General features: G+C 38.9%; 1 protein-coding gene across 1 annotated transcript in view; it reads right to left on the reverse strand.

Annotated features, from left to right (window-relative positions):
• Window positions 1-2125: 2125 nt before the first annotated feature.
• The window catches only part of NECAB1 (N-terminal EF-hand calcium binding protein 1), a 54350-nt gene continuing 28946 nt past the window's right edge, over window positions 2126-27529 (reverse strand). The window contains 10 exon segments of the mRNA XM_077172619.1: window positions 2126-2489; window positions 5419-5510; window positions 6526-6603; window positions 8607-8719; window positions 10125-10178; window positions 13892-13968; window positions 15599-15713; window positions 16693-16933; window positions 25585-25756; window positions 26716-26737. Coding sequence (XP_077028734.1) covers window positions 2464-2489; window positions 5419-5510; window positions 6526-6603; window positions 8607-8719; window positions 10125-10178; window positions 13892-13968; window positions 15599-15713; window positions 16693-16933; window positions 25585-25756; window positions 26716-26737 — 990 coding nt within the window. The 3' untranslated portion in view covers window positions 2126-2463.

Raw genomic sequence — 27529 nt, forward strand, 5'->3', positions numbered from 1 at the left:
AGAAACCTTTAAACTTATACTGATGTCATTTGTGAGGGTAATTTCAGTGCCCTTTTACAAATGGACAGATCTGTAGGATCTGGGTCATGTCAATACAGGAAAGCCTTGGACTTCGGTGTTAAAAGCATTCACTTTCACTGAGATACTGTGAGAGAGATAAAGGTGAAATTTTTCTGTACTGTGGGCACATAAATTCAGATGTGCATGTATCCCTCTCTGACATCCACATTTGTGTGGATAACCAAGGCCTCATGAACTTTATTGGCAAAGGGCTTGATTCAGTTGCTTAAAGGTAGGCATCTGGTGTCATCTGAGACTCACCTGGAATTCCAGCCCACATGCTGCATGGGCCTGGCATGAATGACAGACAAACTACAGGTAACACGTGTCATGCTCAGCTGGGAGCTGGAGAACAGTTGGTGTCCTCTACAGTAACTCATGTGCACTACATTTGCCTTTTTTTAGGCAAATAACTTGCCTCAGAACTTTACAGATAAAATAGGAACTTATTGAGCTTAGACCTTGTGATTTCTGGAATACAGGACCTTACTGCAATAAAGACTTTGTAGTTGGAATTCCCCCTTTTCAATTACGTATGGTAACTTTTTTTGTTGAGAAAAAATAAAACTAAACAAGACGGTATTTTATTGAACATGGCATTTAAGTTTCTTTTTGGGTACTGTTTGTAAGCTTAGACTGCTAAATGGATGGAGACAGTGGTCATGTAGCATGTAGAGCTTGTTAACCTGCTGTGGAGTGTGAGGTTACAGTGGTTGCTTGCCCATTCTTGGGCTGGAGGGCACACCTCAGATGCAGGAGACAACACCATGACTTGCTAGGGAATCAAGTATTGCTGCTTCCAGGTCTTACAGCATCACAGAATATCCTCAGCTAGAAGGGACTGAAAAGGATCATTGAGTCCAGCTCCTGGCCCTGGACAGGATACACTTAGACTCAAACCACGTGCCCGTGAGCATTGTCCAAATGCTGCTTGAACTCTGTCAGGCTTAGTGCTGTGACCACTGCCCTGTTCCAGTGTTCCTCCACCCTCTGCATAAAGAACCTTTTCTTATTGCCTAACCTCAGTCTCCCCTCATACAACTTGATGCTGTTTCCTTGGGTCCTGTCACAGGTCACCAGAGAGAAGGGATCAGTGCCTGCTTCTTCTCCTCATGAGGAAGCTGCAGACTGCAATGAGGTCTCCCCTCAGTCTCCTCCAGCTGGACCAAGTGACCTCAGCCACTCCTTGTATGGCTACATCTGTAGGCCCTTCATGATCCTGATGACCCTCCTTTGGACACTCTTAAAAACCTTTATATCTCTCTTATATTTTGTGCCCAAAACTGCCCCCAGCACTCGAGGTGAGGCTTCCCCAGCTCAGAGCAGAGCAGGACAATCCCCTCCCTTGCCCTGCTGGTGAAGCTCTGCCTGATGCACCCCAGGACAGGGTTGGCCCTCCTGGCTGCCAGGGTTGGCACTGCTGGCTGATATTCAATCAACCAGGACCCAGACCCCTGGATGTGAGGGCAGTCTGGCTCCACTCCTGTCACCCACTGATGACCAAGTTGATTGAGCTGACCCAGCTGGCCTGGTGGGTGTCCACTTCCCCCTCAGTGCTCCATGTGCCTCCCTACCAAAGCTGCACCCTGGTTGAAGAGGGTGATCTTCCCCATGGAGATGGTGCTGTTCATCGGTCAGGGGTATACAGCAGCCCTGCCCGCTGCTAGAACCAACTTCCAAACAAGCTCAAGGTTTATGGCTATTTATGTTGTAACTGCAGTTTCTCTAATGATTTTGCAGTGACCTGCCAGAGATCTAAAGAAAATATTTTCTGAGTGATCAGGACATAGAGCTTGTGCAGTGTTCAGTCTGGGGATTACAGTGACGAGAGACAGGCAGATATGTTTCCTCTTGGGAGGGTAAGGGTGGAGTCTGTTACGAGAAGGTAGTGCTGCCTTGTCTTGTCGTGAGCAGAAAATATCCTGGGGAAGTTCTGTATTAGCACAAAGAGTTTTCCCTATGTTTATTCTTTTCATTAATGACTTACAGCTTCTCTGCAGACATGTATGAACATGTGTGTTCAGGTTCATACTTCTTTCTTTTGTAAAAGGAGACCACAGCAGCATTAAGTAATGGTTGTTTATTAATGCAGTAATAAAACTTTTCACAAATATTTAGTCATACATTCAAGACACACTTTTCTGTGACAGTTTGGACTGTCACAGAAATAATTCATCATAGTTGTCTTATTTCAGTTTTTAGAATGCATCATTTCACTGAACTAGTCACAAGAAGAAAAGGTAATAAATGCACAGTTTTCCAGATCTTAGAATGGATAAAGTGGGAAAGATCCCATCCATAATAACAAACTTTATCACATCATAATTTCACCTGTACACTGCAATATGAATGTTAGTGTAATGAAAGACAATGCAACATTAACATTACTTGGAACCCCAGCTTCTAGTTATTGAGAACCCACCACAATGCTGAAAGAGAGCAGAGTTTATTTACTTTTTAGCATAAATTGCATTTCTTTTTTCACCTCTGGTAAAAATTCTAAATAAAATACCTATAATATATATAATTAAATGTTTGTTTGTATATGCAGCTAATACTGGTGACAAAAAATACTCAGAATACCGGGAGAGCTAACTGGTGGGAAGGTGGCTTTATCACAATAATTATATCCCTTTTTGATAACATCCAAAGAAACATCATTGTGTCATAGGTGCAGCTGCATAGAATGAAGCGCCCTGAGAGCAAACCAAATAAATCCTCAGTCCTGTGCTGCTGTGTGTGTCAGTTTTTAACCCAAGCACTGTGTTCCTTGGGTGGCTGTGTTAGCTTTAATGACTTGCTCTTCTAGTGACATTATTCAAATCTATGGGTTTTTTATACAACTCTAGGAATTAGTAACTTTTTGTCCTCAAAAGTAAGAGAATTGATGGACTTGCAAAATGTCATTCCCATAAAAAATTCTGTAATCACCATATTATAGGCAGTGCTGGGGTGAAACCAATTTGTATTTCTTCCCCACAATCTCTAGCCTTTGACCTTTTGAAATGGAACCTTATGCAGAGAGGAGCCACAAGATTTATGGAGAGAGATGGGAAGGAAGGAAAGGAATTGGGACTGTATCTGAGATGCCAAGGAGTGTACTAGGCTACGTAGGTGTCACACTACACAAATTCATTAACAGAACTTATTTCTTATTTCTTATTTCTATATTTCTTGTATCCATAAATGTTTCCATTAATGGTTTTTGAATGAAAATTATTATTCATGAAGAAACATCATGAGAAAATACTCGAGTCCTACCTGAATTCAGGCTATGAGGTAGTAGTCTTCGAAACATCAGTGGATGTTTCAACCCCCAAAAATGCCAATTTACCAATTTATTTCATGGGTTATAGTGTTATAAGTGTTCAGTAGTTTCCCTTTATCTTGTTTTCTTCACCCAAATGTTCTCTAGAGTCCTTAAGTCCAGATGATCTTGTATAAAAATGAGACATTCACTGAATGTGAACTGAATGATTCATGCCACCCTGGTAGATTGGCTGAAGCAACTGGGTGAGTTAACAGGTGTATGAGTGGTTATAATAGCTTGTGGTTCCTCTTAACTGAGGATAAATTATTATCTTTGGGATAATACTGAATCAAATGGTCTTGAAAACTTGTCTTTCTGAATCATTCTTGGCCACAGAAGTGCATCCTTACTAATTTTAGTTAATTGGTAAAGACTTAAAGGTTGTAAACTTTGAACGAATCAGATTCAGATTACAATTTGCAATTGATTCAGTTCTTATCTACCCAGATGTGTAAAAGAAGTCTGGAAGTTTCTCAGCTAGGGTAAATTTGTTTTTAGAATAGAGCCTATCTGTGTTCTAACTGCAGACAGGTTTAGGGTTTTTTTCCTTCTGATTTTACAGCGATATCACTTTATGTGATAAAATATGTCTAAAATTCTTTTGTAAAGTGTACTGGTGGAATTGCAGCCATCATTTTTTACTTCAAGATCATTTTCTGTCTTTCAAACACAAATACGGTTTGTGTAGATCAGTTGTGGGAAGCTCTCTCCATGAAACAGAGTTCAAATCATTGCACAGATTTCTAAATTACAGGTAATGTATAATATTGTACAAAGAACTGTGAATGCATCAATTCCCACTGCCCCCCTGCCCCAGCAAGGAGTGCACAGTGAGAAATGCTGTTTCTATGGTAACTGTCTGCCAGGACAGAGTGCTGCAGACTGAAATCCTTCTTAGCAGGCAGAGAAAATGCTTTAATGAGTACTTGGAATCCAATTTCAAACACTTCCATATTTAGGCACTTAAAAATTATGTTTACATTTTATTTTATGTAAATTGCACTTTACCCATGTGTAAACTACCCTGGAACACTGCTGGATCATGTGCAGTCTCTTGGACAAAAAGAATTTTTGAAAAAGGCTCCACTGTTTCCAAATCAAGTTTCTCTTAAATCCAGCAGCATCCCAGTAGATACAAGATTTACAGAGATATTTGGTTCATTAACTTCAATCTCCGAATTCTGCAGGAGTCCCTGGCATATAATTTACTGTCCACGTCAGGCTCGTGAGATCTGAAGATGTCTTGTCTGGTTTCTTTTAAGGACAAATCCCAGGTACAGGACTACATTTATTTTTCTACTAAGTGAGGTTTTATTATTTTAAATTTAGTCTGTACTCAGACACATAGAAAATTAGGGCTTCATTGTAATAGATTGTGTTCTCTAAAAAAAAAAAAAATTACTGTCCTCTTTCTATAAATATGGGACTGATGCTTTCTTTCTTTGCTTCATCCTGCACCTGCACTGTGTCTTTTAACTCTTATTTCTAGGAGAAAGATGTTACATGCTCATTGGTTTCTATTAAGAATAAAAATTTGGAATCTTTACCAGCCTGTTTTTTGTTTGTTTTTTTTTTTTAACATAGCAGGAAGTGTGTACATCAAGTTCGTTAGTGAATATCAATTTTTGGTAAATAAGGCTCCCTTCAGTTAATGTAAATAGGAATAAATTGAAGTCCTAATCAGAAAGCATTTTTTTTCCTTGAAAATCTTAAATGGGATCTATTTTACCATTCACAAATAGTATTGTTTATTCTAAATATTTTCTTAAGTTTATTCTAAATATTTTCTTAAATAGTATGTCAGTGTTACTTCACACTATGTGAAATAAAGCACTGTGGGTCTTCTCCTTGCTGATGCATTTTATGTTTATGTTGTTAAAATAGAAATATTTGTAGTCCTTTTCTCCTCTATACTTTACCAAAGAAGATCTGAATAAGGGTGATATTATGCAGTGGTCTTGCATATGGAACACACTAATAGAACCATTCACATGTAACAAAAAAAAAAAAAAAAGACAAAAAAAAAGAAGTGAAAAGTTGATATTTACCAGGGACTAGCATTGTTGTGATGAGCTCTGGAGTTTCCAAGAAATCCATATTAGTTCTCTGGAATGTCTTGCTGTAATTCATTTGAAGGTGGCTAAATAATTGTAAAAAATAAAAATGTAACATGTTTTTTAAAGGGGCTCAATTTTTTAAATGAGCATAAGAAATTTCACAGTTAATGCTGTATAGAGATTCTGTGCTTCAAATCTTACAGTGATAGTGGGAGAGGAGACCAGATAAGCTATGAAGTGCCTGCAGATATATGAAACCCAGGTTTTCTCTGTGCAGCTCGCTGTCAGTCTGATGCTCATCTCTTGGTTGTGACCCAGTACAGTGTTGACATGTGTTACCAGCGTTCCTGAGTCTTGGTGATAGGAAACCCAGTAAAACTGGGGTTTTGTTTGACAGGAAAGCAACAAAGCTGCAAGAGACTTCTCCATCTCCCTATGAACAAGCTCTCTCTACAGATTTAGGATCACAGGGTTGGTGTATTTGAGTGCTGTAACTAAATGTAGGTAAGGACAATCCTTTTGTCTCTACTCAACTCCTTTGTCATCTGCCTGCCAGAGGCTAGCATTCAGCTGGTAGGATGTTTAATAATTTCTATTTTGGGCCCAAAAGAGAGACTCTGGAAGTCTGTTGGATGGGTTCCTGTGATGTAGATTGGGAAGTTTTGGGAGAGTTCCCCATAACGACTGATGTGTGCTACAGGCTGGCACATCTTCTGTTTCAATAATTGTGACTTTTTGTTTCTTCTTCCTTATCATGAAACTGGTGCTATTGCTGTCTTCCTGGTTTTCTGTCTCTGATGAACTAACATCCACCTGATGCTATATCTTTATGTACTTGCTTTTGGACTCTTTCTGCTTTGAATAATCACCATTGTATTTCTGGCATTTTTATTTATGTTTCAGTATATTCAAGTCTTTAGCAACCAAAGTATTGTTCTGAAGTATTAATTGTGATGTATTTAGCAAAACATCAGTTAGCAATATTTAAAGTAATTTGTACTCAGTCTTTCCACACAATTGATTTATAACCTTCAAAACTTTATGCATTACCAAAAAAAAAAAAAGAAAAAAGAAAGCCACCACAGTCCTGACACTTACCTATTCCAGGCATTGCTGTTTTCCCAGAACTTGTAAACAATGAAGTGGAAATTACTCAGAATCTTCTGTATGGAAACACTAAGAATTTCACAATAAAACTAATTTAATGAAACAAAACAAAATTATTGGACATATACATTTTATTCCTAACTGTTTATCAGTAGGAACAGATGCAGTGACTTTTGAAAAAAAACCCCACAGAACAAAACAAGAAAACCAAACACAATACAAACCCAATTAATAAACTTAACAAATGAGTGATCATAGTGATCACATATTTCAAATTAACTGAGCTTCTAAAAATAAAAACCCTTGTATATTTATTTTTATTATGTAATATTTTATGAAAATCATTTTTCATATTGCTCCAATAGTGTAATTTATCTAAACAAATGCTAAACAGAAAATTAATCAAACAGCTGCTCAGGGAAGATCATCTAATAAGTAGAAGTTATCCTTTTGTATGAGAGATGCATCCAAGTGTCATAGAATTTAGGTGCTTTGAAAGCAAATGGAGTAGATGAAATAATGTACATATTATAGAGTAAAAAGCTACATAGGCTGACATCTGGTGCAGATACACTTTTAAATTAATATTTTGCCTACTACTTACTTGTTCTTAAGTTACTCAAGTAACAGTTTCTCAGGAGTGGAAAGTGACCCACAGAATATCTGTTGATCCTCTACACAGCATCATCCTGCTTATTATCCTGAGCATAAAGGATAAAAGCTTTATAGTGTGTAGGGTATTTATTCACTTGGGTACTCAAATTGGTGTTTAGATAAATAGCACAGAAAGTATATATACAGATTTTTCCATGTGCCCAAGTGTGATATTGCTGACTTCACCAATGATGTGTTTGAAAACTGGTCTCAGCTTATGCTTCATATTGTAGTCAGCAATGTTTTGTGATTTATTGTTTTTTTCCTGCTGTATGTGAAAGTGCATGGTAAAATGGCCAAAATATCAAAAGCTGTTGGAAAAAACAAGTCACTGTAAATTATAGCTACAGCAAAACCCATCGTTAGGTGGCATTACAGACTTAACAAATGCCTGCAAACTTGGGAAAGAAAGGAACTTTCTGCCAGCATTTGCTAACTTGCATTCTGAAGTCACGTCACCTCTCTTCCCCAACCAATCTGCAGTCACTACAGTGTTTTGCTGGATGCTCATTTCTGGGAGGAGGCTGGGAGGACTTCTTATTGGGGGCTTTTTCCATCTCTTGGCCAACAAGAGAATTTTATTTTCCTCATCAGTCTGCCTTTACAAGTGAACCACTGCAGAAAGGTCACTCTTCCAGCTTAATTTTTCTGGTCTATGTGAACACTACTGATAAAATCCTAATTGTGATAATCTCATAGCAACAAGACTCATAAATTAGGGCTGTGATAGGCAGTCTTTGAAGCCCTTGACTAGATGGGAAGATTCTGCGTCATGTACACATTACCAAAATATCTTTTTCATAATGGTCTGTAGTATGTATGATAGTAGATCTCTCTATTATGTTAAATTCAATATTAAGTACACTGGTAAGCCACTAAAATTTATTCTTAACCCAGCTCTAATGTTTTATTAATTCTAAAAGGAGCAAAGCAGAAACACATTTTCATTGAAAATTTTGCTTTTTAATTTTTCCAATTATTTATTATGAATTAAAATTTTACAGTGACAGCCTAAAGGGAAGATTCTGAAAGCTTCCAAGCAGAGAACTGGTAAACAATTGAAAAGTTGCTCCTTTTCCAGGTGAGCATAAATGAAGGATGGCAAATGAGTTTTCCAATAAAGAATGTCAGCCTAGAAGCTTCCAGAAGTCATGAATTGATGACCTGCAGAGCTAACAAGCCTGAAAAGATTGTTTAGCATCTTTGGGATGTACAGTCATTTTGTGATAGTAGGTAAAATCTGCACATTCCCACATCTATTTCTAGTTCTAGGTGTCTTTAAAGAAGCTTTGTCTTACACACCCACACGACACACCAAGAAAGGTGTCATAGGTTCTCTCTTCATGAATAATCCGAGTTACTAAAGAAAAAAGACTACATTTCTTCCTTCAGCCCAAGGACAATAACCCTGTACTTACTGCAAGCAGCCACCTTGAGCAGAAGCAGATTCCAGGTACTGCTTCAGGGCAAGGTGGAATTCTTCCACTTTTTCTTCTTTCACAGACATTTAGTGCTGAACAATCATTATCTGCTGATACAAAACCATGACAATATTGCTGCCACAGCTTCCTCTGAATTGTACTTCAAACTCAGAAAAGTCTAGAATGAAACAAAACCACAATCATAGAAGAAAACCCACAGAAGTTCCCTTGAGGTTTGCAGTCCCTGTTTTAGTGCTCTGGAGTGGAGAAGTAGAAATGCTCAACATGGCTTTTGTTTCTGGGCATGAGTGTCCACTTTAGCCTGTTGTCCTAACTCTGGAGGAGAGAGTCTTCTCAGAAGAGGGCAAAGCAAAGGTTGGTCTTTGAGATGCTGAGTAATAAAGTCTGTGTGTTTCCTTGGATGAATCTGTGTGCCAGCAGGTGTGAGGTTTGGGATAATATAATATCCCCACAACCTGCACTGGATGCATTGTTGTTTTTGTTAAGGTGCTTTCATAGTTTTTACCTTTTAGAGCCCTGCCCCTCACCTGACTGAGATGCCTAAGATAGCCCACATTAAGTGATTAAGAGAGGTCTTCCCTCCATAACTCTGCAGGAAAATGAACAGTCTTTTTAAACAGGACTATGGAAACACTCAGCAGTGCAGAAGATCCTATCTATCCTGAATTAAAATAATTATCATTTAGTTCTTTCAAGTTGTTTATTTACTGATTAATCTATTGAAGCTTGTCAACTTTACTAATGGAACATTTAAAGCAATACTATGTGCTTCTTAATGAGTACAACTTAATTTCTCATGCAGGTTTTTGACTTGCTTCTGCCTTGATTATGAATACTGTTAAATCATGGATTATTAGCACTCTGTGTAGCAATACTGCATAATCTCATTTAAAAAAAATCTAATCAACTCCTGTGATTAAATGATTTTTTCATGTATATTTGATTTGCATTTTCTTAAGTTCAAATGACTGAATGTTAGGTTTATGAATTTAGGAATGCTAGTTTATCAATCTTGGGACCTAAGCTTGTTTAACAGTAAGTTTATTTCTGGTCACAATTTTGATTTTGTAGATTGTAATGAGCACGAGTTACTCTTCCATTTTACCTCATAAGATTTCCTATAGCAGTTTTGGGAGGGAGGGAGGCTGTACAACAATGGTTAAAGCATGCATTCAGCATTTGGAGCAGAGAAGCTACCACCCCATAAACATTGCTGCCAAATTTGATAAATCTTAATAATTTTTCTCCTTATGTGTGTTAAGGTTTTGGCTCACTCTGTCCTTTAAAAAGTTAATATAAAAGTTTTACTCACATATTCTAAATTTTGTTGTTGCCTTTTGCACAGTGTATCCTGCTAACTAAAATGGATTCTTATCACTGGAAAAAGTGAGGATAAAGATTTTTAAAATTATTTTTTAACAAGAGACCAGGTGTGGTCTCAATGCCTGGTGCTTAAAATAAAATGTCAAAATCATTATCTTGAACAGTACTTACAGATCTTGCATTTTCTTCCAAAACTTCCTCTTCAAGTGGCTCAAGCTTTAGGTCCTTTGAGGCAATTGAAAAGAAAATAGAAATTGTAAGAAGAGTCAATAATACAGATGTATTCCACTCTTACATTTTTTACAAGCTATTCCAAAACCTAGATTCTGTTCTACCTCAAGAAGTTAAATCCCTTCTTTATTAGTTCTAAGTCAAACACAAGTTTTACATGGTCCTGCATGCCTCAGTGGTTAATTCCAGCCCAGGCTGTCTTGTAAAGTTTTATTTATAGTGCTTGGCAGGTGATTTTTCATTTTAACAAATCTGCTTGTTCCCAAATGTATGTTGGATTTAATTGAGAAAAGACAGACATCCTCTCAAATTGTCTCATGGACTGTGGAGATGAGTAAGAATGGCAATTTGAAATGAACTATCAGCTACTGTTGTGCAGTCATGAAATTTTACACAGAAGAAACTTCCCTGCAGGGAATCTGTGTTTCCAAGGGGCTGTTTTCTAGCATTGAAAGAGATGTGCATGATGGTCCAAGTCAGGTCTCTGAACCTCTGTTCAGCTCTTGCTGTAAGAATGGGCTGGGCAGCAGCAAAGAGATGCATCTGTGAGTGCACCTGGTACCCAAACTGGATGTGCACTTCAGGAATCAGTGATTCACACCAACACCAACCTGTAACACACACAAAATCATTCTTTACTTGCCAGGCAGATGCAGTACCTCCTAACCCAGTGCCATTATGATATTCTGAAAAATACCCATGTGCCTGAGAAAAAAAAGCAGATTGATTTGCAATAAGCAGCTGGAGCAAAACACGCTCTGTTAGTGGTGCTTCACGTCTCACTGAACACAGTTCTTGTGCAACAAAGAGAAAAATCTTCCACTCCCAGCATGGGTGAGGATTGATTAACCTCAGGTAGCAGCTGTTCTGCCAGCACAGATGCTGTACTCACTGAAAACCAACTAGAGATGTGCAGGTAGAATTCAAATGAGCAGAGCACCTCCACCAGCAGCAGGTGGCAGAGCAAGGCAGGAGTGAAGTGTTCAGAAGCTGCTGTGAAGTTGAAGTCATGAAATGTGTGTGGGAAGGGAAAGACAGCCAGCTTTATTGTCAGTGCAGACACTTCAGATAAAAAAAAGAGGGAAAAAAAAGTGTATTCCTGAAGTGAAAGTTCACTTGCACTGCCTTTGTTTTGGTCAGGAAACATATGGAAAAAGAGAGGAAAGGAATGACTCCAGAAAGTACTGCAAAATTTCTCTAAATGTAGCAAGAAAATAATTGTTTTCTTTGCCAGTATATGTAAATAAAGCCTGGAAATAAAAATGGATGCAGCTCAGAGGCTTTAAAATGCCTTTGTGATCCTACCTCACCTCTGCTGAGAAGTGGTGGCTTCTGAAATTGCCTTTTAGAATGATTGTGCAATCCTTTCTCATCTTTTTCAGGGCAAAGTCAAGAAGAGGAGTTTTAGTCTGACAGGCAGCTGGTATTTAATGCCTCTCCCAGTCAGACATGGCTGTGAGATACAAATTCAAGTAGATGCAAAATTAGACAAAGGTGAATATAGATAGGTTGTCTACTGGAAAAATTAGACTTATGTAATTGCTATGTTTTATTAATCAAGTTTTATATTGACAGGGAGGTAATTATGGGAGGTTTATACCCTGCCACTGCTTCCCTTTGGCACCAAGCTCCTTTTCAGACTCAGGTTTTCTGTTATTTGTCTGTAAAAAATTTGATCATTTTATAACACCCTTGTTATAAGTTTATTTACCACAAAATGTTTGGCTGCTTTCTGTAACATTTGAACTGCATTATTACTGAATGCCATGTTTATTTCTTTTTAAAGTAACATTCTTTTAAATGGGTTTTTTTTGGCATCAGTCCATGTCAGGTGGCAATTGTGGCAGGGCAGTGAGCTGCTGTTTCCAAAGCTGAGTGGAGAGTAAAGCCAGACTTACCTTTCATGGTGGACTTTGACATTTCAAAATCCAATTTATATCTATTCAGAAAAAGATCAAGTTGCTACTAAAATGTCCCTAATGTGGCAACTGCTGTGTAATTGCCTTTCCCATGCAGAAATGGCCTCTGGGAGGAAGTGGCTGGGCAGAGGCTCACGGGTACCCCTGGGCAGAGCTTTCTGCACTGAGCAGACCACGAGGAGCTGCAGGGCAAGAGCAGAGTGAGAAGCTGACAGAGTCATGGACAGTGCCACAAGGAATGGCCCCATTTCACAGCTGGTTAAGGAGAAGTGATGTGAGAGACTGTCAGACTGCTGGGATAACCAAAGGGAACACTGGGCTCCTTTTGGAGCAAGGCCAGCAGTGCTGGGGGTGGCCACATGCAGCTAATCAGTAATGAGGCTGAGATAACAGAAACACCAAACTGGGACCAAAAGGGAAAGGTAGTTAGGGGCATTTTTTTTCCTTTGGGAGGGAGGAAAGGTCAGTGTGCTTCTCTTGCTGAGGCCTGTGCCAAGTCACCACCATTTATTGGGGTTTTTTGTTAAAATCCTCACTTAACTATTTTCTATGTGTGTAACTTGCTACTGAACTCAAGCTGGACTAGTGGTTGAGTAACAGGAGATGTTTTTCTGCCTTGACCCAAGGTCTGAGCCAGTGCCTGGCATGGGTCCAGCCACAAATACTAGATGACAATATTCACAGGGGAATATCCCAAGCAACTAGAAAGAAAAGAACAGGATCAGACTGTTTCATGTCCCTGTGAGTGCTGCCTGTGTGGGTGCTGGTGAAGAGACCCATGCCAATGTCTTTGAAGTGCTCTCACTGCTGCTGAGCACTGACCTGTGGGGAGGAACAGCAGCAGCTGCACTGGGACTGGAGCTCCTCCTGGGTCTGAGAGCACAACTCAAAACCTCACCTCTAGCGGACAAGGAGGAAGAAACACCCTGGGTCCCAAAATCCACTGAATTCGGCCACTCCCTTAGGGCATGTCTGAAATTGTCTGTCTGTCCTTCAATAGGGAAATTTAATGCAGAGAAAAACTCAGGAATTCATAACCTTACTTTTTCCTCTGCTGTTCTTTCTTAAAATAAAAAAGAAAAAAAGAAATCATCACATCCAGATTTTAAGACAACTTTTGAACACCAGAGTAATAATCAAGTCAGAGTAATAATGAAGAATAGATATTTTCTGTACTGAGAGATGTGGCTCAGGACTTTACAAGCACTGGGAAGCCCTGGCATTGTTGATCAGATGGGTGATTTGTCAGACTCCTGGAGGGCTCTGCTTTGGTGTGGGAAACACAGGTGGTTTCTGGGCTCTGGGAGCTGCTGCAGCCAGCTCCCAAAAATATTTGCATCAGACTTTGGTTGAACTGTACTGACAAGCAAAGCAGTTTAATCTTTATAAATGAGTATTCTCTGATGGGAAAGGAGGAAACAAAACTTTCTACCAAGCTTTCATGTAAAAGTTTAGAGAGGAAGAGGAAAAGATCAGATCCTAAAAGAGGAAGATTGTAACATGCTCCCACAAACAAGCACTACTGAATACATTAACATTCTCCAGTCATAGAATAATACAATTTTTCACATCTTTATGAAAAGTTCAATCTGTGTAAATGGGAGGGGGAAAGGGAAGAGCATGGAAAAGCAATGTCATGAATAGGAAAGACGAAGGTGAAGAAAATGTAGGCATTTAATGAGTGTTAGGTCTCTTAGGTAATGTTGCAACTGGGGCATTGAAAACATTTGTAGTTTAAGGATTAATTTACTGAAAGTGAAAGAAGAAACAGGTGAAAAACCTGCACACCTTCTTTTCCAGTCTATCAATTAGCCTCTGGAGTCTGTTTATCTGGACAACCCATTGGCTGTCTTCTTCAATCCAACCTTTGAAAAAGAGAAAAGATTAACCTTTATAAAATGTTGCTAAGTTGCTGGTACATAGTGCATTCCTGTATTTTATAAAAAAAATATCCCTGCAAATTTTTTGGCTTTTCAAAGATTGTGCTGCAACTAGTTCAATGTTCATTTAGGTGGATGTGGAAGAATGGCTACGTGACAGGGGCCACGTTCTAGACCAAGAATTGGGAAGATGCAGCTAATCTGGGTCCCTGCACCTGCAAAACATTGTGTCCTTGAGCATAGCTGTAGTATGATAACAAGTAGTGAGAGAGACATGAGAAAGATGTAACCCCTAAGGTATGAGGAAGAGCTGATATTGTAGTATAGCCAGTAGATTGCTTAGCTTGCAGAATATGTATGAGCTTATTACTTGTTGTGCATAAAAGCCTGATGCTCTCTTCAATAAACAAAGCTTGCCAAACACTCATATTGAGCGTCCAAGTTTCCCTCACTGCGACAGGTGGAACTAAAGGAAAACATGATTTGACTCAATGAATTATTTTCTTTCTTTTTAAGATTCAATAGAAATCCAAGACAGAATGAAAACTACATTATAAATGCCAGTGCTTTTGAAATAATGCTGGTAACAGAAGAAAGTTCTCCATCTCCACTCCATTCCTGTCTGTGTAGTGACCTGATCACAGAATCATAGAATGGTTTGTGTTGAAAGGGACTACAAAGATCATCAGATTTCAACTCCCCTGCCACAGGCAGGGAACCTTCCACTAGGTCAGATTGCTCAGTGCCCCATCCAACCCAATCTGATGTCATATAGCAAGGCTGGAGCTAGACTATATTGTTCTAGACAGGCAAAAGCATCTGGGCTATGAAGGGGGTGAAGGGTCTTGAGGGGAAGCCATAAAAGGAGCAGCTGAGGTCACTTGATTCGTTCAAGTTTGGAGAAGAGGAGACTGAGGGGAGACCTCATCACAGTCTGCAACTTCTTTGTGAGGGGCAGAGGAGAGACAGGTACCCATCTCCTCTCTCTAGTGAGAGTGACAAGTGACAGGGAATGGCATCCAGCTGTGTCAGGGGAGAATTAAGTTGGATATCAGGAAAAGGTTCTTCACCCAGAGGGTGTCTGGGCACTGGATCAGGCTCCCCAGAGAAGTGGTCACAGCATCAAGAGTTCAAGAAGCATTTGGACAATGCTCTCAGGCACATGGTGTGATTCTTGGGGATGACACTATACAGGGTGAGGAGTTGGACTTTGATGATCCCTATGAGTCCCTTCCAATTCAGGATATTCTGTGATTCTGTGAGTCCCTCTAATATCTCTGGAAAGTTTTGCTTTGCTAAAGTATTGTGAAAATTGTCTGCCAAATGAAAATGACAGTACTCAAGGAAACAAATATTTGCATTATTAAAGAAGTTTCTGACATCACCCATCATGTAAATGTGTAAATGAGTGGTTGCTTTAAGGAGAGAGGAAGGTTATTTATCAGAAATGGAAGATTTTTCAATAAATGCTCTTGTTATCCACATTCATCAACCTTCTCATTTCCCAGCTGAGAGTTCTTGTGTCACTTGCATATATTTTGACCAAAGAAAGAAATCCTAATGCTGAGAACATACCACAGCTGTGCTCTGTACAGGAGACAGGGTGTGGCTTTACCTGAGCAGGCACACAGGCTGAAGGAATGTTGGCCTGAGCCTTGGGTGCACACCACAGTGTTACCGTGGGCAGCTGGCAGTAAGCAGGATGACCAAGTGCCAAGACAAACACAAACCTTGTGTAGGAAAGTGGACAGCTGTCAGCTATTAGTAGAGCTGTGGAGGAAAATGTTAGCTCTTTAAGATTACACCAATACAGTGAGTGGATTTGGTAGAACTTGCATTTGTTTGGGCTCCTTCTGAATCAGGAGTGCAGCTACAAGGCTCTGTGACCTTCCCTGTTAGGAACACCAACCCACAAGAGACCAAACATCATCCTGCATCACTGCTCTCAAAGACCAGCATCATTTGGTGAGTGGCAGGGAGTGAGTCCTGAATGTGAGTGACAGAAAGGTCCTCAGCAGAGGGTTTAAAAGGAAGAGGTCAGCACATGGTCAAGAAGAGAGATAGACTCACTAGATGTTTTGTTGTTTCAGTCATCCTCATGCCTTGATTCTGGGACATGTAACTAAGCACAGAGATGTCTTCACTGCAGCTTCATGCCTAATGTCACAGCTTCCAAATAATCCCATTTACCAAAGTACTCCATCATTTTCCAAAGCAGAAATGCTGCTGCAGATGTTTTTTTTGTGTGCATTATCTTAAATGAAATATTCTTTTCTTTCTGGTTTTGTGTTTTCCTTTTCTGTTTATTATTTATTCCCCTCAGCTGAGATGTGAGTCATGGCAGAGAACTTAGCTGCATATAAGTCATGCCTTCACATTTTCATTCTGCAATGCATGAATGACTTTATATGCAACTTGGTTGCATATAAGTCATGCCTTCACATTTTCATATCTGCAAGCAATACAGATTACCTAAAAAATGTTGAATCAATCCAAAATACACACTTTGGCCCACAATTAAGTTTTTATCTTTTGTAATTTCAGATCTATGGATATGCATTAATTTTCCTCAGTTTTCATTTAGTATCTTCTGTATTAAATTGAAATTGTCTTCTGCCAGTGAAGTATCTTAGTTACATGTCTAAATTAAATTCTTAGAGAGGAAGATTTGTGTGTATTTTTCTGTATATATGTCTATGTGTTTAAAATGTGAAATACCATATCTGTGCTAGAATAAGGGCTATTTGGTGACAGGCTGTTGTTCCTCTGAAGCCTTCGAGCTAAGCATTTTCCTGGCCACTGAACTGAGAGCACTTCTGGTTTTGTTGGATCTTTTCCGCACAGAAACACAGGAGACTTCTTAAGAAAAAAAATGTGGGATAGCTCTTCTCTCTCTGTTCTCAAAAAGTTTGCTATTATGTTCCCTTTTGAGTTAAATAAAAAGAAATACCTGTTGAGAGCACTGAATTATTTTCTGGATTTTCACTATTACGCATTAGTTTTGATTAGGTCATTAAAGAAGTTAAAAGAAAAAAAGAAGAGGGTTAAGCTGGCATAAACCTAAATCTTTGAGGGAGACAAATTTCAAGGTCAGTATCTGTGCATACTGTGGTTCTGACCTGACCTAAGTAATCATTCAGTTTGTTCATTCACAGGAGTTTTGTAGCATCACTGCAGAGGAACTGGCATGAATAGAGGTGCACAGACACTGTGCATGCTTGGTGCACCCTCAGACTTTCAAAACCTGATTGATTCCTACAGTCAAGATGCTGGCACAAAACCAGGTATTACTCCTGTACTTCAGGGGATCTCAAACCCAACAGCAAAACAAACAAGAAAATTACATTTCCAACAGAAAAAAGAATTACATTTCCAACAGAAAGGTCTTAAGATCTTCTTCGTCCATAAAATACAACAGTTTGTATTTTGCTTTCCCTATTGTCTTTAACATAGCATACTAAGGAAAAATTTCCATATAACCAAGTAACTTTTCAAAAATATTTTGACCTTTGATTCTACAAAACCTCATTATGGAGATCAAGCTAAAACCCTTGGAGGGATGAAGGCTACCCAGGTGATTGAGAGTTTACAGAGCTAGAAGTTAACCAAGAATATGGCCATATATTCTAGGAAGAAGCTGTGACAAGCAAAAGCCTGGCTGCTTTCTTCCTTTAACATTTTTGCATCGTGCATCAAAAAAAGATAAATTATAAAGCTGGAAAAAACAAACAAAATAATCAGAAAATTAGTAATTTCAGAGCTCTTTATATTGCAGTGGTTTGGTTTCTACATTTCATATTAAACTGTCCAGGGATTTAAAAATAAGTCAGCAGAACCTAGCAGGTACCTAAATTACTGTCCTACAGGCAGCCCCACATCAGATGCATTCAGTTTCAGGAAAATTCCTATTAGTGTGTTCCTACAGGGAATAAAAAGTGTATCCCTATTTCTCCAGCTGCAGAACTGAATTTAAAGTTTTAATGCAGATCCACTCTTGTGAAAAGATGTTTCTCAAGCCCACTGGCCTGTCTCAGACATTGATTATGGGAATAGTCTTGGAGCAGAGCACATGCTTAAGATACTCCCCTGAAAAATCCCACCAGCAGTTGGCTGAAGGGCTGTCTGAGAGAGGTTGCCTTCTGAATATAACACTCTTTGACTGATTTTTGTTCCTTTAATTTGTTTAATTATTTTTGAAACGATATATCTGTATATTTCACAATTTCAAAAAATGTATCTAAATGTAATTTAAACTAGAGTTTGGTTATTATAAAAGTTTGCACCTATGCTTAGCAATTTGTAGTGGTTCTTTGAATAATGACATTACCAATTTATTGTATGTATCAAAAAGTATTTATGCTTTTTTTTTGTTTGTTCAGATAATTTCAGAAATCAATTTTTATGCCTGTTGTCTCCCTGGCCCAATAAATCATATTTCCATGACTGGGGTCAAATTTGATGTTTCTGGCAAGCCCAAATCTGCAAAAACACACTGTTCCCTTCCAACCATGCTCAGTAGGTGTTTCTGTGATTTGGCAGTTCTGCAGTAATACGTAGGTAATGCTTTGTGAGGGGGGCACCTTTACAATAATATGAACACCCTCTTTATTTTTTTTCTCATTAATAAATGTAACAGAATAGAAGAGACCCCTAGAGCCTCTACTTACTGTGTTGAGGTCACATCAGGAACAGAGATAGAAAATAGATCTCTTATGCTCTGAATGAATTTGTTGGCTCCTCACTCAGCTGATCTTGAAAACCATTGGGCAAAATTCCATCTAAAGCAGTTTCATAAAATATGAGGGGCCTTCAATGAGAAATTTCTTTAATCACCACATCTGAAGAAAGATGCTGGTCCCCCACCTCCAAGCTTTAAAGAAGACCTGTCACTTCAATGGTGTGGCTTCCTACATTATCTGAGAATCCATTTGAGTCTTTTTGGTATTCTTAAGGTATTTCATGTTCTTTCCAATGTGAATTACAGCTGAAATGCCTTTCTGATTTTTAGGCTTCTCTTAGAATTTTTCCATGTATGTGTTTGCAATCAGAACACAAATAGAAGATGTTTAGAAATTTGAATGTAAAATGAAAGATTGTCAGATAATAGCTTTAAAAGCATTTTGCTCTCCAATGAGAGCAATCTTTTCACGATATTTGTTATTAAGTTAGTTCTTGGTGGAAGACTTCTGCTACAGAAATCTCAGGTGTTAAACCACCCATGAATTATCAGAAGTTACCTATGTAGCCAGAAGCTTCAGGGTCTTCTACATTTACTTATTCTGTCTTCAGACTAATCAGCTGTGAGTCACTTTCCAACAAATAACTTTTCATTGATACAATTTTAAAATAGATGCTCATGAGAGATTGTCAGTCTACCTGAAGGACTCATACCAGTCTAAAATAATGTTTAGGGCAACCTTTCTATGATTAATCTTTTTGTGCAATAGGAAAGCTGTTATTTTATTCTTCTTCTAAACTGTCTCCATTGTAATTGATTTAAAACTTCAGTGAACCTAAGAGATCATTTCATTTCCAAAAATTTTGATTTTCTGGCAGGTTAGAACAACATGTGTGAATCTGTGTAGCATGGACAGATAATTGAAACCTTTCAGTGGAAATCCAAGGTATACTTTCATTTGTTTTTCAGCTTTTGCCATTGCTCTTGGAAGTAAGTGAAGAAATCATCCCAGAACTGACTATTTCTTGTAAGTTTTTGAATTGTGTTTTAAAATTCTGGGCATTCAGAAAGTAAATGTTGCAAATATGTTGATATTTCTTCCTGATGATACTCATGGTAAATCTGATACAAGCATGCTGAATTGCAACCTAAATGTAACATCAGTATTGTTTCATTTTGCGAACAGTTCAGGTGGGTTCTCACAGATATGGGGATCATATAAACATTAGCTATGTAATACTTGCTGCTGTCTGAGGCTTCTGCTGTCTAACTCCTAGAGAAAAAAATTACCTAGAAAAACTTTCCTGCATCTTAAAGTTACTAAGATTTTTTCATTAGAACTACTCCAAGTTTGTGCATTGCACTGGGATTTTGTGGCCGCCACTCTCTTCACAGAGAGCAGCAGGCACAATTTTCCCATAGGATTTTTCCTGAGGAAGGCAGTGAGAAGCTCAGAGAAGAAGAGAAAACAATTCTTATCTCTATTCACTGCTCCCGTTGTTTTGCACATGTGGAATGTGTTATGGAGATTGCTTACCCAAAGTGATTGTTAATTGGACACCAGTGAAGGTTGTTTTGGTTCCTTGGCCAGTTGGGTCAAAGCTGTGTCCTGGCTGTCTGCAGAGAGTCACGGGTTTTTCTTTAATATCTTTTTAGTATAGTATCTATAGTATTTTAGTATAGTATTCCTTAGTATAGTATCTCTTTAGTATGTAATTTAGTACAGTATTAGTGTCATATAATATAGCTTAATAAAGCAATTGTTCAGCCTTCTGATTCATGGAGTCAGAGCACATTATTCCCTATCTGGGGGATTGCCTGTTTCTACTATAGGATTTAGTCTTTTTTTCTTTATATTCCTGTCCCATAACTTCTATATTTAAGGCTTCCCTATGAAAAAGGTCCTTGTGATCTTTAGATATGTTTTAGAGTTACCTTATCAGATTTACAGAGCTATTTTTGAAGATGGGAAAGGTAGGCAGGATGCTAACATCATCTTTGGCAGGCTAGAATTATCAAAGACCCTTTCCTTAACCAAATATTAGTGCTCACAACTATTCTATGTGGAATTACTTACTTCTCTTAATGCACGTAGTTGAGCAAATAATTACAAATTTTTTACTGTTTTCTTTGAAGAATTTATGAGTCAAGAATTCTGAGAATTCTGAGCTCACAGCAATGTTGGGCAGCTTCAACTCCTGCCCAGTGAAAAATAGCTACTACCTGTCTTTCTAAAGTTCTTCAAAGATCACAGAAGAGGGTATTCAGGATATATAAATGATTGCAATAATTGTAATTTAAGTCATGGAGGGAAAAAGATTGTCCATTACAATTCAATTTAAACCTCAAACCTAGCTCTCAACACTGAGGAATTAGTAGCCATGCTTTGCTTATCCATCATTTCACCACTCTATTTCCTTTGAAAAGTACCTTATTTTGTGTTTTACTAGAGGCACACTGGTACAACATGTTTGTATCAAATTATTAAGTTTGTCTTGTGGTAGAATCAGCTTGACTGGCATGCCCAGCATTTGTGCTGCCAGTGCATCATGCCACCAATCAGTAATGGGACCCATGGATGGTATCTGAACATAAACTAGGAAAATGTCCCATTTCTTGAATTTCATTAGCTGTTAGTTACTGTTCATTAGCATACACATTACACTGCACCACACTCTGGGCAGTCCAGATGAAATAAGTCTGTGTTAACATATTGTTCTGCTTTTTAGTTTTACTGAGTGTGAATGAATGAGGGTAATTTTCCACATTTTCCTCATCAAGAGGCAACTGTGACCTTTGCAAGCAGCAAAGATTTGTTTAATGAAACTGAAAATGCACATAATTAGTGATTTCACTGTGGAAAAGGTGACTGTGGTCCTTAAAAGTGTCTAAAGGCCATCTTGAAAAGTGAAGAAGAGGTTCTTTTATAAAGGCAGAGGAGGGAGGGCTTAGGAATTTCCTAGTGCAGTCCCCATCTCAGGGTTACCAAGGTTCAGCAACTCTTGATCCTCTCAGTCTTTGGTGCCAGCCTCACCCCTCTCCCCTTGACCCTGCTGCTCCATTATCAGAAGAGAAGCTCCTTGAGATGGAGAAGGAGTGGGACATTTCTTACTGATGTATTAATTAGCAATTTTCTGTTTCCTATCTATATGTCATATTAAACATAATTTCTAAAAATATTTATTCTTATCTTTACAGAAAATACCCTCAAGTCAACCGAAAAGCAGTTATCACTGAGTAGAACTCAGTAAGAAATAATCTATTCAAATTTCCCTTTATCATTGAATATTTCCTGCCCTGCTATGTTTAGATCCCAAATTAGAGGGACAATGCCCTGGGTTACAACTTTAAATGAGGATATAAAATTAGTCAGAATAACTTCACTAAAATGAAATCACCAAGATCTAATTCTTCAGACTGTAGGAAGAAATCAAAACAGCATCAGAATAAAATCATAATTTCACTAGAAGCCATATTGAGAGATGCTCAATGTATTGATGTCACACAAATGTAACTTTTACAGCATCCTCACTGTAAAAGGCAGATGTGCCCAATTATTAGATTCAACTTTGAATATGGCACAAGTTTTACAAGTTTATCCAAATATTATATTTAGCATAAATTATGTTTTTAAATTCTTTGGAACAGTGACAATTTCTACTAACCATCTGCAGTGCTGACATAGCAGCAATGAAATAAAATAGGCAACCATGGCTGATTAGAAAGAAGATTGTCACACATTTGTAATAGCACCTCTCAGAACACTCTATCACTCTCCTCTGCTGGCATTGCTGAAGGAGTAATGCACTGTTGTTGCAATAATAGCGTGTACAAAATCCATGCATGGGTAAAAAGTAACTCCTATTTAAGTGCTACTAGGTGCATCAGGTAGCTTAGAGATGAGAAACTGTTTTGGCTGTGTTTGATATTATCAGGTAGCAGGGAAATGTGTACCACCCTTGCTCCAGGGAGAGGTTGCACTGCTACACATAAAACATCAAAGCCTCTGGTGGTTTTGATAGGTATCAAGAGGAGAATGGCTAGTTAAATGTTTATTTTTCTGCTGTTTAATAATTTCTATTTAGAGGTATGAATATTAAATTAAGGGGGTTTTTGTTTTGTTTTATCTTTATTTTTGACTAAACACATAATCTCTGCTGCTGGCAAAAATTTGAGCATTGTGTCTTTCTGAACCAGTAGGTATAAAATTCCCCAAAAAAAGATCAAAGAAGCTCCCAAGAGTTTTCATTACTCTGATAAGGAGCTAGAAGAGGAAAGGAAAGGCATGAATGTCTGGAATATCCTTGCATGACTCCTCAGAATTGCTTGCATTTTGCATTTATCTTAGTTTGACTTGACTTGCACTAACAGTCACAATCTTAAAAATAAACAAAATAGAAAGTCCAAAACATAATTTAATAATGTTCCCAGATAAAAATAGCTTTTACCTGTAGGGTCCTCTATGCCTTGTAGCAGGGTGGACCTGGTGATATATTTAGCATCATCACCAGCATTTCTCTCTTCAGTTGAGAGACAGTCAATTCAGTTACTGACTGGAACAGGCTTCTCAGGGAAGTGGTGGAGTCATCATCCTTGGAGGTATTTAAAAGATGTGCAGATGTGGCACTTGGGGACATGGCTGAGTGGTGGATTTGGCAGTGTCAAGAGGTTAATGGTTGGACTTGATGAATTTAAGGATTTTTTCCACCTTGAATGATTCTAAACCTTAATGATGCCATGATTTTTGATTGACAAAAAAAAAAAAAGAAGTTATAAATCTAAAGGAACAAATGAACTGTTTTCCAAGTGAATGCATGAAAATTAATACTCAGGATAAACAGAGCAATACCTGTTTTTCTTGTGCAGCAGCTATTCATTGCATTAATTCTGTGAAAGGTGCATTTGTAAGAAGTGTAATGTCAAAGAGAACAAGACTATGTTCTGTGAAAAATGTTAATAAATTCTAACCTCATGGAAAAATGGGTGCCAGCCAATTTAACACAGTTTTTATGAAAACAAAAAAGCAATTTAAAACTTCATTTTTGCTCAAATATAATGTTAGTTGTGGAACACCATTGTCAACAAAGACTTATCTAACTTTCTTCCAAGATAATTTGTTTTGAGATAAAATTTACATAAATGCTACTGTTACTATTAGTCAAATATGCAAGTAAAAAAAAAATCTAGGCATTCTGGTTTATAATGGGTATCAACCCTCAAGATTGCAGTGATTTACATAATTACCATAAATGCACTATCAGTAACTAAATTTCAAGCCCTGTGTTACTCTCTCAGCTCCTATAATCTTCTCTTTTATTTTACTGGCTCCTATTTTTAGAGTAATCAAGAAATTTTCAAGTAATGATAAGGCTGCACTGACTTTTAGCTTTGGGTTTTTCTGAGCAAAGCAGAAAAATTAATGATTTCATAGAAGCAGATAATTGGACATGCTGTGTTTGTCATTGAATCCTTGGTGTTGCACACCACACCCCCCCTTTCTATGTTTTTACAAGCAACATGTAAAAAGCAGTTAGGGTTTCTTGCCCCCCAAAAGACTTGGAAGGCTATTCGAGAACTTTGTAGCTCCACTGAAGAATTGTCTTGTTTTCATCTTAAAATTAATGTTTATGTTTTGTGTATGTAAGTACTGCATTAAAACCAGGCCTAAATAAATCAGTTTTGATCACTACTGCTCAAATGCATTTTTCTTGTTCACCTAGTCTGGTCCCTTGCTCTCACAGATAGATCATTAGGTGTCTTTCATAAAAGAGCTGCAAAGGAGGGAAGAAAGTCCCTCCAAAGTAAAGAATCAGACTTTTGCAGAGTCTGAAAAAAGGAAAATTTGCAATGTTCCATCCCTCTTTTCCTCTGTTGTCTGCCATTCCTTCCCATGCAAGCCTGCTATTTTTTTGTCTCCAAAAGTAGAGCTCTACCTCAGTATTTACAGGAGTAGTGTGTGCCTCAGAGGTGATCACTGTGCATTCAGAGGTGATCACTGTGCACTCAGTGGTGATCACTGCACTCAGAGGTGATCACTGCACACTCAGAGGTGATCACTGCACACTCAGAGGTCATGACTCTGCACTCAGAGGTGATCACTCTGCACTCAGAGGTGATCACTGTGCACTCAGAGGTGATCACTCTGCACTCAGAGGTGATCACTGCACACTCAGAGGTGATCACTGCTCACTCAGAGGTGATCACTCTGCACTCAGAGGTGATCACTGTGCACTCAGAGGTGATCCCTGTGCACTCATGCACTCAGAGGTGATCACTGTGCACTCAGAGGTGATCACTGCACACTCAGAGGTGATCACTGTGCACTCAGAGGTGATCACTGCACACTCAGAGGTGATCACTGCGCACTCAGTGGTGATCACTGTGCACTCAGAGGTGATCACTGTGCACTCAGAGGTGATCACTGCACACTCAGTGGTGATCATTGCACTCAGTGGTGATCACTGCACACTCAGAGGTGATCACTGCACACTCAGAGGTCATGACTGTGCACTCAGAGCTGATCACTCTGCACTCAGAGGTGATCACTGCGCACTCAGAGGTGATCACTCTGCACTCAGAGGTGATCACTGTGCACTCAGAAGTGATCACTGCACTCAGAGGTGATCACTGTGCACTCAGAGGTGATCACTGTGCACTCAGAGGTCATCACTGCACACTCAGAGGTGATCACTGTGCACACAGAGGTCATCACTGTGCACTAAGAGGTGATCACTCTGCACTCAGAGGTGATCACTGCACACTCAGAGGTGATCACTGCACTCAGAGGTGATCACTGCACACTCAGAGGTGATCACTGCACTCAGAGGTGATCACTGCACACTCAGAGGTGATCACTGCACTCAGAGGTGATCACTGCACACTCAGAGGTGATCACTGCACACTCAGAGGGGATCACTGCGCACTCAGAGGTGATCACTGTGCACTCAGAGGTCACCACTGTGCACTCAGAGGTGATCACTGCGCACTCAGAGGTGATCACTGCACACTCAGAGGTGATCACTGCGCACTCAGAGGTGATCACTGCGCACTCAGAGGTCACCACTGCGCACTCAGAGGTCACCACTTTCCTTCCTGCTGTGAGGATATAGCACAAGCAAACAGTACTGGAACAGAAAGTCATCTTCTGGTTAGATGGGGTTTGTATTGAAGTATATTGCTTCCAAATGCAACTCAATCATCTGAAAGATGTTCCTGGAGAAATCTAACCCTCTGCATTTTTAGCTTCGAACCTCCCATCAAGCAATGGGGCATGAACAGTTCCTACACTCCTGAGAGCTTCCCAGGTGTGGTTTAGTTTGGTTTGGCAGGAGGGATCTGGCCCCAGAACAGTGAAAGGAAGTCAAAGCTTCTTGAACCTGCTAACACACTGGAATGTTTTCTGCCACAAATTATGATGGTTTCACTTTCAGATAGCAGAGGACTGGAAGGGTGGAGAAAACTCAGCTCAAAAAAGCTGGGCTGACAGCTCTTTCTAAACTACAGAGGGCAATAAGTACACAGAAATCATGCTGCTCTGGGTCATTGAAAACTGACTCAGCCACTGTAGATACACTGTGTGCAGGTGGGTCCCACAGTGCAGGTCTTCGATTCCAGAATTCTTTTCTATACATGAATTTTCCAACTAGCACATCACTTAGAAGAGAGTAATAAATGCTGCTAGTACTCAGTGGCTGTTCAAGGGACTCAGTGGCTGCACTGGCAGACTGGTGACAAAAAGTTTTATGCTCCACTAGGAGAGAAAACCCAAGTCTAGCCTGGGATGTACGTCAATGGCCATTTAAAACCACACAAACCTGAGCAGGGAGCAGCTTGAGCTATGAGCTGTCTCACATCTTGTGTGTCACTGGTGAGGAACATCATTTATTATGCTATCTCAATGTGCTAACTAACTTTTGCTGCACATCCAGCTCTGATTTTAGATGGCTGAAGTCCAGATTTTAGACCACGAACTTAAGTAAAACTTGAACTATTTAAGACAGAAATTTTAATATTTGCCCTCCAATGGTTTATCGGGTAATGAGGTCATAACCTACCTGTTTCCTGAGAACTGAGTTCCTGTTGAAAACAATCCAAACTTTGAATTGAACATTTAATTTCCATACAAAGATGTAGTGTCGGAGCGTATCCTTGGCAGAAAGCTCTATTTTAGAATATTTGAGAACACCTTTTTTGTTTGACTGTGTTCACACAGAGTTTCTACTAAATGGAATTAAAAGTGCTTTTCCAGTTTTAGCCTTGCTCTATTTCTGCCACCTCTAACAAACAGTCAGCTGAAGTATTCCTGAAAGACAGAAAACCCATTAGGCTTGAATCCTCAGTTAAGAAAATAAAATTCAAAGAAATTGTGGTTTGGTTATATTTTAGATGGGTTCTTCAAGTAGACATATGCAATACTAATATTCCAGATTTTCTTATCCATATTTCTAGTCAGGCCAGTACATATCTTTTATAATCTCATTAGTCTGCTGGGACTTCTCCTAATTAACTTTCTGAAGTAATTCTCAAATGCAGTCTTTTATTTACTTCCAGTTGCTGAGATGACATCCTGCCCTTCAGCAGCAGTATTTGATACATATGGCTATTTTAAAAACATTATGCATAGCTAAAATGAACCAATCTGTTGCTTTTTAATATCCAGCTCAACATGACAGTGAGTCAGTGCCCATTCATTATGAGTGGAAGATGCACAGCATGAATGAACAGACATTCAGCTTCCTGGCTCAAGCTGTAAATAAATAATGTACACTTTTGGGTTTTTATTTTGGCAGGTTATGTAAAATGTATGAGTACTTTACTCCTGCAAACACCTGAATACCAAAGATAACAGCTTCACTAAAGAAGCACAGC

The sequence above is a fragment of the Agelaius phoeniceus genome, chromosome 1 (assembly GCF_051311805.1).
Source record: "Agelaius phoeniceus isolate bAgePho1 chromosome 1, bAgePho1.hap1, whole genome shotgun sequence".
Lineage (NCBI taxonomy): Eukaryota > Metazoa > Chordata > Aves > Passeriformes > Icteridae > Agelaius > Agelaius phoeniceus.